The 14573-nt window shown below is 49.2% G+C and overlaps 1 protein-coding gene across 1 annotated transcript; it reads right to left on the reverse strand.

Moving 5' to 3' along the window:
• Positions 1-2403: 2403 nt before the first annotated feature.
• On the reverse strand, positions 2404-7103 carry CYSLTR1 (cysteinyl leukotriene receptor 1). The gene has a single exon (XM_064669553.1). The coding sequence runs from the start codon at positions 4675-4677 to the stop codon at positions 3634-3636; it is 1044 nt and encodes a 347-aa protein (XP_064525623.1). The 5' UTR covers positions 4678-7103; the 3' UTR covers positions 2404-3633.
• Positions 7104-14573: the final 7470 nt, after the last annotated feature.

Consider the following 14573-nt stretch of genomic DNA (forward strand, 5'->3'; position numbering starts at 1 on the left):
CAGCCCCAAAATACCTGCCCAGGAGTGGTGGGGGCAGAAGGCACCTGGCTCAGAGCAGGAAATCTCTCTTTATTGCCAGTGCTTGGAGTTTATTGCTCGTTAAACTGAAGAGCTGTTGGCTTCTCACATCCTGCAAGAGTTTTATGTGAGAACAGTTTACAGAGTGAGGGTGGGAACGTCCTCTGGGCAGTTTCTGAACTTCACAGCCGTGCCCATGGGGCAGCAGCAGGTGCTCCTTTTCTGTGGCAGGACCATCCCACTGCTATAAACAACTGGACTCCAGTTTTTTCCAGAGCTTTTCTCCCAGAGCTATCCTGGTTTTATCAAAAATAACCTTTCCAGACACACCAAGGCCAAACTGGTGGGACATTTGTCACAATGAGGTGCCCAAGGGCTGGACTCACCACCAGCTTCCATGAAAGGTCTGTGCTGGGACAGTCATTCAATGGAGAAACAGCATTTTTTAGGGAAAGTCGAGGGTACAGCTGGAGCCCAGGGCAGGAGGGGGGGCATTGTTCACTGCTGGGGTCCCTGTGGCTATAGGGGGTCCTTGGCTGGGTCCTTCCCAGCTGGAGCATCCTTCCTGGAAGACCAAAAAACAAGAGGAAGGCAGAGAGGGAAACGCAAAGATTGTGAAATAAAATGTGGGCAGGAGTGGGAGAAGAGGACCGAGCGTGACCAAGAGCAGAGGAAACAGGACAACGTGACAGGGGAGGAGCTGGAGCTGGACCAGAAAACGAAAAAAGAGGAAACCTCCTCAGCAGCAGCGAGCGGCTCGAGGAAGAGCTCGGCGCTAGGGGACACTATCGGACCATGAACTGCAGCACATGCAGCTGAAAAAAGTCCAGTTTCCAGCAAAAATCCGCCCCACTCCTTTTCCTTTTCCAGGCGTTCCTGTCACCGCACCAGGGTGACACTTGATCCCCTCTGCCCAGCCCCTGTCATGTTTTTACAGCCCTTATAAATGCCACAGTTCCCAACTCTGTTCTAACAGGAACAATTCCTGTTTTTCTGCATAAATTTCTCTCGAAGTCCCTATTCCTGAGCAAACCCTGCTTGGGATTTGCTGCCAGGGTGGCAGCTTTTGTATTCCAAGCAGGGACAACTGCCCGGCTCTCACCTGGAGCTGAGTTCTGGGAGCCCAGGGCAAAGTTCCCTCCTCACCTCTTCAGGCTGGAGCTTTACAGCAAACATCCCACTGCACATCCAGCACCTGTTTGGGGGAAAGCCAAGTAGGAAACCTCATTCTCAGCAGATTTCTCCATGGAGGAACACAAATAAATAATCCTCACCAAGAGCATCACTTCCCTCCAAGCATCTTCCAGGCATTTTTTGTCTACAAAATCCAAATTTATTGAGGTCCCAGCTGCTCTTTGTTGGGCTGCTCCACCTCTGCAAAAGCCAAGAGCCACCAGAAGTGGTTTGGCTCCAGCAGGTCCCCAACCAGCAGCTCCAGGTGGTGGCCTGAGTCCAGGGAATTTGGGCTATGGCAAAGGCCAGTTTGGCTGGACCAAATTAGCTCCAAGATGCTGGGCCAGGGAGTCCCCCCAACATCTCAGCAACTTCTGTGCTGCTCTAAGTGTTTTTATTACACCACTATAAATTATTATTATTAAGCAAATATTACACTTTAGTGCTGTGTGCAGACAAAAATTTATTGTAGGGAAGAAGAATCTGCAATGGAGACTTTAAAACACAGGGAACAGTAATTGTTAAAATTAACTCGCAACATTTTCATTTCAGTAATATCTTTTTTTAAATCTTTCCTCTTGCACACAAAAAGCTGCCATTTCTCTTGCCATAACCATGAAATAAAAAAATATAAAATAAAATAAAAAAAGGCAAAAGGTTAAAAAATACCTCTGGTACAATGCTTTGCAACATACATATATACACACGTTTAGCTTTACTGTACAGTAGCTTAAAATTTGGGAAGGGCATATTATTTCTACATATTCCAAAACAGTTTCCCAGGAGGATTTCTATTTACAGTTGCACAATGCCTTTAAAGGCTGGAGACACAACTTTAATACTCAATGCTGACCCTTGAAAACAATTTTAGCCAAATCTTACACAGTTTTTCCTCAAACAATCTGCAGTTCTGGCTTTGAATGAGGGGCTCTGTCCTCCCACAGGTTTAGGGGGGATTCTAATCCTCCTCTACAGGAGCAGCTTTCAGCCCTCTGCCCCTAAATAGATCCTTGAAATTGCATTAGAAGTTTCAGATTTTGAAAATTCCCATCCATCATTTGTTCTGCATGTGAATTTGCTTTTTTAGGTGCCTTTGGCTGACCCAGGGCTGTGCAGACTGTGGTGTACAGACTGAATTTTCACTCTAATTATCTGTACAGACAATTTCTCCAGCAGATCCCTGTCCCCAAGCCAAACTCCTTTCGCTCACTGTTATTCTTCACTACTGAAACTGTTTTCTTTACTCGAGATAACATCAAGTAACTTCAGAAATACCAAATCCAAACATACTCGCTGGTCGTTTATCAACCACTTTTCCAACTAAGAGCTTTAATCCTACAAGAATTTCTATTTCTGTCTTGATGGGTTGCACATCCCCAGCCAGGCTCTGGAGTGTTACCTTCCTGCGGGATTCACTGGAAAATTACAGGAATGTTTCCTTCTGGCCAAGGGTTTGAAGTTTTCCTTTACAGAAGGAACACAGCCCAGTGTTTTTTCAGCAGATTTCTCATCCAGATTCAGATTCTGGATCTCCAGCTTTTCCTAGAGCTCTTCCCAAGAGCCTTGGGTTGCCTTTTCCGCAAGGTGAACACTCTGGAACAGGATCAAATATTAGATAGAGCTTTTTAAAAAACCTTGATTAATGTTGAGAAAGGTGAACCTGATCCTGCACTGGACTCTGAGCAGCCAGAGCTCCACTTTTACCCAAAACCTCCTGAGGAACTGGAGTGATAACCCAGACCCTGCAGTCTGACAGGACCAGTCACACTGAAATAAGTTTCCTTGTTATCCTTATTCTAAGTTTATCCCCCACAGTAAGACACTGCAATTTGAAAACAAGATTTTTCTAGCAATTCAGAAAATCCTGGCAAATCTGCTGCCCACCAAAGCTGCTGCTGGGAGTGGGAGAGGGGCCCATCCCGATCTGCAGACCCAGGTACCAACCCTGCGAGTCTCACACACATCACCATCATGAGAACTGAGATCCCAGGCAGAGGCAGCTGGAGCAGGGCTGGAATTATCCTGGGCTCTGCTGTATAAATAATTTAGCAGCTGTTTGAAGATTCAGTGAAAACTCTGCCCTGGTTGTTCGTCAGGAGCTCCCTGAGTGCCATGAACAGCAAACTGTGTTTACATTTCCCACTGGCTCGGAGAATTAACGCTCTGGGGAGAGCTGTGAAACGAAGCAAGTGCCCAAACACAGGCTTTGAAGAGTTTGTCAGCAGATCAACACTGTTCTGGTGGTGGTTTCTCTGTCCTACATGGCTGTGGATGTCCCAGCAGTGCTCCCAGGGAAGGGGCTCTACCACCAAGCCATGAACTGTCCACAGTCATTATGACATATTTAATTACACTGAAGGCTTGCAAGTCCCCATCAGGTCTCCTGGAAGTGTTCTGAGATCTCCAATGCCCTGAGATCTCTCGGGGGAAGGTCTAACCTCCTTATGAAGAGGCCAAAGAGGCCACAGCTTCCCTTCCATTCTCCCTTTGGCTTTCTCCAAAGGGTTCCTCATCTCTCTCTTTCACAGAGAACTTTTTCTTGAAGGCCTGCGATAAGCTGGAGGAGGAGCCCTTCCTCAGCGTGGTCAGTCTCTTCCTGAAGTTGCCCCCCGAGAAGAAGTAGAGCAGCGGGTCGAAGCAGCAGTTGGCAGCGGCCAAGGGGAGCGTCACCACCACGGCTTTCTGCAGGTAAATGGCATCCTCACAGCTGGCCCTCCTGAGGCGCAGCACGTGCAGGTGCACCGTGCGCAGCACGTGGTACGGGGTGAAGCTCACCAGGAACGTGGCCGTCACGATGGCGATCATCCAAACCGCCCTCCGGCGGTTCGCCTGGTTCTTCCTCATGGAGTTCCTCAGCAGGGTCCTGATGATCATGGCGTAGCAGATGGTTATGACGACGAAGGGCAAAATGAAACCCACGAACAGGGCGATGAAATCCAGGATCACCACCAGGTTCGTCTTGTGGGAGTTCTCCGGGGGCTCGAAGCACTTGGTCTTGTTGCCGTGCTGGTACGTCCCGTTGCGCAGGAAGGGCGCACTCGTCAGCGTGACGAAGATCCAGATGCCGACGCAGACAAACTTCGCCTTCCTCTCCGTCACCAGGTTGATGTTCCGGACAGGGAAGACGATGGCGATGCAGCGGAAGAAGCTCATGGCGGTCATGAAGAAGATGCTGCAGTAGAGGTTGACGTAGAGCGCGTAGGACGCGACCCTGCACAGGAGGTCCCCGAAGAACCAGTTCCCCCGGTGCACGTAGTAGACGACGCGCAGGGGCAGCGTGGACACGCACAGGAAGTCGGACAGGGCGAGGTTCAGCAGGTACACCTGGAAGGCCGTTTTCTGCCGGTACGTCCGGATCAGCACGTACAGCACGACGCCGTTGCCCACGAAGCCCATGATGCTGATCATGGAGTAGAGCGAGGAGTAGACGCGGTTCCGGAAGTCGTCGATGGAGTGGTGGCACGACAGGTTATCGAACAGCGCCATGGTAGTGCCAGGCCGGGGCACCGATGGCACCTGGTGATCAGTGCCAGGCCTGAGGATGGAAGCTCAAGTGAGATCACAGAATCCCAGAACATGCAGAGTTGGAAGGGACCCACAAGGACCATCCAGTCCAACCCTCAGCCCTATACAGGCCCATCCCCAAGAGTCACACCCTGTGCCCCAGAGGATCAGCCAAACCCTCCTGGAGCTCTGGCAGCCTTGGGGCTGTGCCCACTGCCCTGGGGAGCCTGGTCAGTGCCCAACCACCCTCTGGGGAAAGAACCTTTTCCTGAGATCCAACCTGACCCTGCCCTGACACAGCTCCAGCCATTCCCTGGGTGCTGTCCCTGGTCCCCCCAGAGCAGAGCTCAGTCCCTGCCCCTCCTCTGCCCCTGCCCAGGCAGTTGGAACTGCAGTGAGGTCTCCCATCAGTTTCCTCTTCTTTAGCTGAACACACCAAGTGCCCTCAGTGTCCTCACACGGCTTCCCCTCAAGGCCCTTCACCATCTTCATGTCCTCCTTTGGACACTCTCTAATGGTTTAATATCTTTCTTATACATAAAGCAGCAAAGGAAAATAAAATTCCATTGCTAAATAGCAGGAAAACCCTGCCATCTCTCTTGTACAGCTGGGAAGGGATGTGGATCTTATCTGCTTTATTACAATAATGGTCCACTACAACCACCTTTCTTCACGTGGTGCCAACAACTGGGGATGTAAAGATGAGTCAAATTTGCACACATCATAGAATCGTGGCATTGTTAAGGTTGGAAAAGACTCCAAGATCATAAATACAACTGTCAACCCAGCACCACCACCGTGTTCACCACTAACCTCAAGTGGCACATCCATATGTTTTTCGAACCCTTCCAAGGATGGTGACTCCATCACTTCCCTGGACATCCTGTTCCAGTGCTCCTTCTCTTTGAGGACCAGCCACGGAGCTGCTGCCTCAGCAGAGCAGAAGAGACCAAGCCCTGGCAGATGCTGAGAGCTCCAGCCTTCATCCCACACCAGTGCCATCCTCACTTGCCTGAGCTCTTCCTTTCAAACTTGAGGTTCAAGTTATGACCAGAGCAACACTCAATAATGTTTAGAAATCTCCAAGATAGGGCTAAAATTAAATTTGTGGTGAAGCAGGTCTGATTTTAACCAACTGTTTGGGAGTTGCAGCTAGTACCACTGGAATTCATAGTCTCTGGAAACAGCTGCATGATCCCAATTCCTTGATTTATCTGTCAAGATATTCTGACACAGGGGATGAAGGTCCTACTACCATTACTCCTATTGTTGGGTTAACACCAATCAAAACCCAGCCCTGCCACACACTGCAGGAACACAGTGAGATTAGTGGCTCAATTACCTCACGTGTATCAGTTATTTCTCAGACACTAAAAATAAACCCAAAACACAACCAAGATATTAGGGATTTCAAGGCTGGAACAATCCCTTTGGGCACACTGAGGCTGCACCTCCAGGCAGTGACGGTCAGGATGAAGGAGAAGCAGAAGCTGGGACGAGCTGAGCTGTGTGGTTTTAAGGTCCCTCCAACCCAAACCATTCTGTGATCCTATAATCCTGTTTTGCCGAAAAGCAGCAATGGGATTTCACATTCCTGCTGCTGAGCATTTCCCTCCCTTTCTGCCAGTTTCTCTACCGTCCCCAAGCCATAACAAAGAGCTATTAGCAAACATCATTTTACTGATCAGATAAATTTCCTGATTTAATCTCTCTGCTCATTTCCTAAGTGCTACTGAGCTGGATTATAAACTTTTTACCTCCTTTTGGGACTAAGTTTCAGGCTTTCAACTGCTAATCTTAAAGACATTAGCAGATGGTAAATTACCACTCCAGGTATTTTTCCAAAAGATAAGCAAGACCTGCTTTCTATTGTATTCCTAAACATGATTTAAGATGTCCTCTGTAACCAAAAGGAAACCTGATGATTACAACGCTGACGGGAAGTGTGAGGGAGCTTCACACGTAGAAATGTACCTGTAAAACCCAAAAAGAATCCCACAAAACAGGGTTTCTTACGTGAGGCTTCACGTTTGCATCATGAATTGAAGCCAAATATCACTTCTACCACTTTTTCTTTGTATAGTTGTGGTTCACAGAACCATTTATTTCTGTGCTGGTGAATTCAGCTCACTGGAAATGTGCACAAGTGAGAGGGAGCTGTGATGGCTGAGAAAAGTATCCCAAATGAAGCCAAACCCTAAACAACCATCATTCTCCAAGTCTGAGGCAGCACAGAGAGATTTATAGTTTGTCACAGAATCACAGAATGGTTTGGGTGGGAAGGGACCTTAAAGCTCATCCAGTCCCACTCCCTGCCATGGGCAGGGACACCTTCCACTAGCCCAGGTTACTCCAAGCCCCATCCAACCTGGCCTTGGACACTTCCAGGGATGGGGCAGCCACAGATTCTCTGGGCAACCTGTTGCCAGGACCTCTCCACCCTCACAGAGAAGAATTCCTCCCCAGTATCCCTCTGGCAGTGGGAAGCCATTCCCCCTTGTCCTGTCAGTCCAAACCCTTGTCCCAAGTCCCTCTCCAGCTCTCCTGCAGCCCCTTCAGGCACTGGAAGGGGTTCTCAGGTCTCCCTGGAGCTCTCCCAGGAGCTCTCCCAGCCTATCTCCGGAGCTGAGGTGCTCCAGCCCTCGGACCATCTCCGTGGCCACCAGTAAATTATCCTAAATTTAGTAACACCCTCACAAAGCACAACCCCAGAGCAGCTGCTGTCCTTTGTTCCGAGCGCAGCCGTGAAGCATCGCCACCCCAAGGAACTGAATTCCCGTTTGGGAAGGGGGGGACAGGAATGCCCCAAAACCGCCAAACGCCCCTCGCAACCACCAACTGCCCCCTGCGAGGGGCCGGAGCGCGGGCACGGAGGGAAGACGGGAGAGAGAATTGCGGCCAGCGAACACCAATTAACGCCGCAGCTCATTAACGGAGCACTCGCGGTGTAACCGCGCTCCGGGGGAATTTAGCGGCTCACCCCGCTCCCTGCAGCCGGGACACCGCAGAACTGGGGGCACCAGGGGCAAAGCATGTCCCCCCACCCCCGGGTACCCCCAGCCCCCGCACGGCTCCTACCTGGGCGCAGCGGGCGCGGATCTGCCCGCGCCGCATCCCCGCCGCCCTTAAACCGGGCGCGACCGCCCGTCCCGCCCCAAAACCCGCCCCAAAACCGCCCCGCGCTCCCACCCGGACCCTGAGAACTTCAGCTTTTCCATGGCGTTTCCACCCTCCTAGAAATAACCTTTTAAAGCATCCCTGCGGTGCTCACGCACCCGATTCTGGTGTGAATTAACGGGGTCCCCTCACCATTTATGTCCTGTTAGTAGTTTACTACTGCTCGGAGCTGGCAGTGAGTTCACCTCTGTATCTGGGCTAACACTGTTGTTTTCAAATATGTTTTTGCAAGCATTTTTTATGGTATTCTCATGAGAGGAAAAATACTGAATTCCCACTAATTCAGCGCTCCATCCTTCCAGCATCCCAAAATACACTATATTTTTCTTTCTATCTTTCTTTCTTTCTTTCTTTCTTTTTTTTTTTTTACCTTTTTCTTAAGAACTGTGGCTTTGTAAAAAAACCTGCCCTAGAGGAAGTGTCAATTTTCTCAGTATTGAATATTTTAGGTGTGGGCTGTCCTACTCTGAATTTTCAGTGAACTACACTGGATTTCTTTTGAGGATGTATAATATGCTGTTTCCACCTTATGCTAAAAAGGAATTAAAGTTTTGAAGACTTTCAAGGATGGAGGTTCAAGAGCCTCCAAGACTGGGCAACTCATCACACCTCCTACAATCTCCTACCCTGGGAGTTGGTTCTGTAGCTTGTTTTACTTGTGGTGCACATTCTGCTGTTACCTCACTCTGCAATTCCTTCTGCTTTTTCTGGTACCTTCTTTTGACCGTTCCTTCTGCTTTTTGCTGAAGTTTTGTTATTCCTTCTCTTTTTCTTTTTTTTGCTGTTCCTTTTTCTTTTCCGCTCTGGATCTCTAGAACAGGAAGATTTCTAGTTTCAAAGTTAGATTGAGGTTAATGTGGGATTAAGGAGGCTGCTGCCGCTCCAGATGTGCTGGAAGAGCAGGCAGAGTTTTGGTGTGGGAAGGGTTTCCACACTGGACTCCAAAGAGGAGCTCGAACTGCAGCTCTGGGGTGGCCAAGGGGACAGGTGGTATTTGGTGGGGGCCAGGTATGATATTTAGGGGCAAGACTGGGGTCCTCACTGAACATACCAACACCTGAGGAGCTGCATGAAGCTTTCTGTCCTCTGGGATGGGTGGCTGATCCTGACACCTCCACACACCATAGGGACATCTGCACTCCAGGGAAGGGCTGGATCCACAGCCCCAAGGAGAGGACAGAGCAGCCCTTGGCTGTGGGGTGACCGTCCCCAGGGACTCTGTCCCCCCAGTTTGGGCACAGGAAGATCTTCAGGCCACTCAGTGCTGAACCTTCAGGGAAGGGCCATCGGTGTGTGTCCCTCACACACCACACCAGGTCACCTCCTCCTTCCCCTGCCTGCTTTGCTAAAGCCTCCCTGCAAGGCAGAGCCCAACTGAGCTGATGTCACAGGGACTGAGCACTCAAAGGCTCTGGAAGACATGGATTAGACAAGGAATGGGCAGGTTAGACAAGGGTGGGATAGACAAGGAATGGGCAGAGGGCAGTGGGAGGGATGAAGGAGGTGGCTACAAGAACATGCCAGGTGTGGATAAGGGAGATACCCAGAGGAGGGCAAGGAACGTGGAGGACTTCCAAAATGATCCATTCCCAGAGAAGTGAGGGTGAAGAAGAACCCCATAAAGTGGTTCCCATAAGATCTGATAAGAGCAATTTGATGCTCAGGCTGGAACTCAGTCTGACTCCCTTTCCACAGGACAAGGGGGTGAGGCACAAATGAGGGATACAGGCTTTGGAAATCTGTCTGGGACCATCCAAACCTGGAAGAAGCCTACCTATGGTTTAGGGTTAAGGGTTACATTGCCACTTAGCACTGACTGACCCTCCGTTGCCTTCTCCTGGATCCCAAATTCCTGCAGCTTCATCAGACTCCAAAATGCTGAGCCCTTCATCAAATATCACAAATGTCATCGGTTCAGCTCTCTGGGCTGGTCATTTCTTTCCTGCAGGGCTTCCAGAGAACTTCCTAAAAGCCTAAACAGTTTGTAGGCTGGGTGGAAAAGCTCTTCAGCCTTGGCAACTCCTTTCACACAGGCTATTGGAGAAGGTGAAAGCAGAGAGATGGTGTTTCATGATGAAACAAATATTATCTTGTTAACATCTTGCATTTTCCTTCCTCTCCTGGGACTTCCTAAAATAGGTTGTTTCTCTTTGAATCTCACTTGAAGAGGATGGGATCTCAGCTTCAGATTGGCTCCCATTTAGTCACAGTAGGGTAGAGTGTGACAGTGAGGGGAGAACCACTCACAGCAATGTCATCCGGTGGATTTCCACGGAAAAGCAGGACCATGGTGATGCCTGAAATCAGCCATGGAGACCTGGCATGGCTCTGCCTGCCCTGATCCAGCTGGACTTGATCCAGGTTCACACGAAGAGCAAGTAGCTGCAGTCCCAGTGCTCTGCTGAGGGAGAGCTCATCAACCCAGGCACGTCCTTCCCTGGATGTGGATGGAACAAAGCACAGGAGGAAAGCAGGAGGGGAAAAAAAATAAAGGAGGAAAGGGGCATGGAAACCTTTGGGTGGATGATAATGAAGGGATAGTGGGTGCTTCCACTGCAAGGGGTTGGGAGATTTGGAGGGAAAGGGGAGGTTTGGAGATGCCACCCCAGAGGGAGTGGAGATGAAGTGTTTTTACACAAGGATTTCCGTGCCCCAGTGCCTGACAGCCACAGTCATTCTGAAACAGGTGGTTTTTGCTCTGTGCCTGTGAGGGAAGTGTTGTGTCAAAGCCATCCCTTCCTGGGCAGGTGTGAGCCCAGAGCCACCCTAAGGAGCTGAGTCAGCGTTGGGTGACAAAACCCACACTGACAATGGTGCTGTTGGCAGCTGCTGTCGTAAGTCTGCCTCTTCCTTTGCTTCCCCTTATTTGGAGAAGTAATTTCTATTTCTTGTCAAGGGTGTGGAATCCCTTCTCTGCTCTAATCTCTCCCTACATAAGTGTCTGGAAGGGCCCCTTCCCCCAGTGGAACTTGTTTCTCCAGGGACCACCCCTTGTTGTCACCCAGACCTTGTCTCTGGTTGTTCCCTGGACCCAGCACAGAGATTTGATATCACACTTCCAGCCCTGGCTCCATCTCCCACTTGGTTTTGAGGGGTTGATATTAATGAGTGACCCAGACTGGCAGTTGTGAGGACTTGCTCCATCCCAGGCCATGAGGCCAAAGCTCCCCATTCCCCTGATTTCTGTGGGAGAAGAACAGAGCTGGGGAGCTTCCTGGGAAGGAAACCTCAGCCCTGGTCCCTCTGACTATGGAGCTGTTGATTGTATCCTACTGCAAATTCAACCTTTTTAACCAGCTGCTGTGGAAAGAGGACCCAGAGGAAATGGGTGAGATGGTGGGACACCTCCAGTGCTGTCTCTAGTCAGCATACTGTAGAATAAACACTTGCTTTTCTGAGATGAATGAAATAAGTTACTTCTAGGAAGGACTGCAAGCACAGAGCTCAGCAATCCCATCCTTGTCAGCCCAAATATTTGGAGAATTTCGTTGTTGTAAGCACTGATCTCTCTCCACAAAAGGAGGTGGGGATTGCTGATTATTGTGGGGAAGGACAGAAGGTATCAGCCAGGGACAAGGTTGTTTCTGTTTCTCTGACAGTGTTCACATGATTTCCACTCAAAATGCAGACCCAGAAGTGAGAGTCTGTGCTGCCTTTTCTGAGAAGTGGAGCTGGGCCTGTGGCCAGTGACAGAGGGACCAGCACAGGTACAGAGCTGCCCACGCTGCCAAAGTGCTTCGTGGTGTTCCCACAGTCCCCTCTCCCCAGGACTGATCCCCACCTGGGTTTGGAGGGGTCTTTGGCACAGGGGGCAGGCATTTCATGCTCTTCTGCCAGAGAAAACTTCTGGAAATAGGGCTTTTAGGGACCCTCAACCCTTCCCCGATCCTTTCACCTCGTGCAAACCAAGAGGACGTTTCACTCAAAGGATGATTCGTGAGGTCAAAGCTCCAGGAAAGGAGCCCAAGACACCTCCTGCTGTGGTTTGGGTGGTGAAGGAGCTTGGCAGGCCATGAGAACCAGCCCATGTGCACTCAGCTCGTCACACTGCACACACTGAACATGGGTTTGTAAAAGAGAAGGTCTGAGGTTTTACCTTTCTGGAGGCTTTATGGGATTGGCTTCCCCGGATCCTGAACAGCTCCAGGCCCCCGGGGTTGGCTCAGCATCCCAAGTCCATGACATGCTTGACCCCCTCAGAGAGGAGAAAAGTCAAAGCCCTCAGAACTGCTGACTTGAGAAGCTGCATTTCCTCGGGTCCTTTTATGGTTCCAGTTGTCAACCAGTAAGAAAGAGAAGGGCCAGGCTGTCAGGAGATGCTGCCCTGATAGAGCCAAAGCTGCTTCCCCTTCCTGTTTTGCACGAGGGCTGCAGCAGATGGGGGAGATATGGCTGGAGCTGAGCTGGGTCTCCATCATTTCACAGGTCACCCCTCAGGGATACCAGCCAAGAAACATCCAGCATCACCCTCAGATGACACATTGCCAGGCAAAAGCAGCCTGAAAACGTTTTCCCATCCTGATGGTTCATTTACCAGAAGCTGGGAAATTCTATTAATTCTCTTGGCTTTTTTTTTTTTTTATGCCAATTTCTCCAAATTATTCTACCATTCTAATACTTATTTCCAAAATGGGACAGACCTAAGGAGCATTTACTGGCCCTCAGACTGGAACTGTGTGAGAGGGTCTTTGCAGGTCACCAGTGACTTTAACCTTCACAACCTGGTTACTGGGAGCCTTTCCCACCCACAAAAGCAGCATTTTAATTCTCTGACAATAATTTTTTGGTGGCAGAGTTTTCTCATCACATAAACAATCAGAGTTCTTTGTCATTGGAAGATGAGAAAACAAACTTACCCCTGGAAAACTTGACATTACACAGGAAAACATTCCTCATGGGGAAATTCTGCTTTAATCTTCTTCTGGAAAGTAAACTAAGAAGCCAGAAATAGTATATGCAAGTAGGCATTCTCTTTTGGGAAAGGGATTGGGATAAACATCAAGAAAATATGTGAATTTTTTGCATCAATATTCTTTCAGGGCTTGTATCACTTGGAAATTTAAAATCTAAACTGAAAGGGAAATTCATGTGTATTAATGAATCAGAACTGTCAAGGCTGGAAAAGACCTCAAAGATCCCCAAGTCCAACTGTCACTGGTGAATCTCACCACTGATAGTAGAGATATTTTACAACTGATGAACCTGTATTTTTATCTAGTGAATGATTTGATATAGAGCTGCTGGTTGATGTTTGGGGATGGCCAGATAATTATCTACAACACACATCCAGTAAATCAGCACAGAACACCAGAGACCATGTTCATCATCTCCTGTTTGAACAGGACCTGCCAACTGGCTCCCAGCAGAGGCTTTTCTTGGGAATCAGCCATCAGGATACAAATCCTGCCCTTCAGTGGAACAGCTCCGTGTTTGCTGTAGAGGTACAGCCACGTGGAAATCAGACCCACCTTGTCCTTAAAGTTAAGAAGAAATATCAGGTCAGCTAAGACCTGCAAAATTGATCTTTGCTGATCAAACATGCACGGCCATGGGATTAACCCTTAAATTAATTCAATTTTATCAAGGTTGTACCTCTGCTCATCCGTTCTCTTTCACAGTTTTTCCCTAAAAAGACATGAGGAACACAAGGGCGTGGCTTCCCAGGAGAAAACTCATTCTTTAGCTCCCACACAAAGGTCCTTTTTCCCCTTTGTGGATGCTGGGAAGGGGCTGGTTGTCTCCTCATGCTGCAGGGTTGTGTTCATACGACCAAGCTCTGTTCCAGTTAACACTTCTGACTTGCTTTTTTAACTTGCTCCTGCCCCAAAGCTTTCAGTGGCAGACTCTGAGGGAGGAGAGCAGTTAGTGTCCTGATCCCAGCTGGTGACAGGTCTGGGGGAGAGAACAGCTTCACTGCCCTGGGGAATCATGGAACTGTTTGCGTTGGAAAAGACCCTGAAGGTCTTCGAGTCCAACCCTGAGCCCAGCACTGCCAAGCCCACCACTAAACCATATCTCCAAGTGTCATATTATTTCCTCTTGGGAAAACATCCCTTGATTTCCAGGCTATATTTAGGTCATATAAATGACCTGCACCAGGAGGGTGAGGGGGATTCTGTTCCTGACTTACGGGGAAAGCCCCATGTCCATGTCCAAGCTGAGATCACTGGTGGGCATCCTTGGAGCTCAGTAGTCCTGGGCTTCTAATTCCCAACAGGAATACAACAGGAAGGCACTGGTGTCAGATGGACCCTGCATGAATGGGGAGAGAGAGGTTTCTGAAGGATATAATTAAAAAAATAGCAAAACTAACATGGCAAAAGCCTAATTAAGCCCTTGGAGAAAGAGAAGGCAGGATTGAAAGTGTGACAGTGGTTGGACATCCACCTCCACACCAGTGCAGGGGGTTCTTCAAGCCAGGGAAGTGCCAGGGGAGAGCCAATGCCAAGCCAAACAATCAGCTTTGGATCAGAATAAACTGGAGCACACAATAACAGCAACACTTTGTTTTCTCTAACTGATCAAGGGGGTGCAATTGCAGCTTGAGAATTGAAGAAAACAAGAACTGAAGACAACAAGAACTGAGGCACCCAGCACAGAATGGCGGATATGGCCCATCAGATATGCAAAGTGATTTGGTTAAAGACACCAGAGGAAATAGTATTAGAAACTTCCTGTTCTTTGACATTCAAGTCCTCATC

Source organism: Pseudopipra pipra, chromosome 13 (genome assembly GCF_036250125.1).
Source record: "Pseudopipra pipra isolate bDixPip1 chromosome 13, bDixPip1.hap1, whole genome shotgun sequence".
NCBI lineage: Eukaryota > Metazoa > Chordata > Aves > Passeriformes > Pipridae > Pseudopipra > Pseudopipra pipra.

Excerpts from the sequence above, each read along its gene's own strand:
- CYSLTR1 (XM_064669553.1), bottom strand. The coding sequence starts at position 4,677 with ATGGCGCTGTTCGATAACCTGTCGTGCCACCACTCCATCGACGACTTC.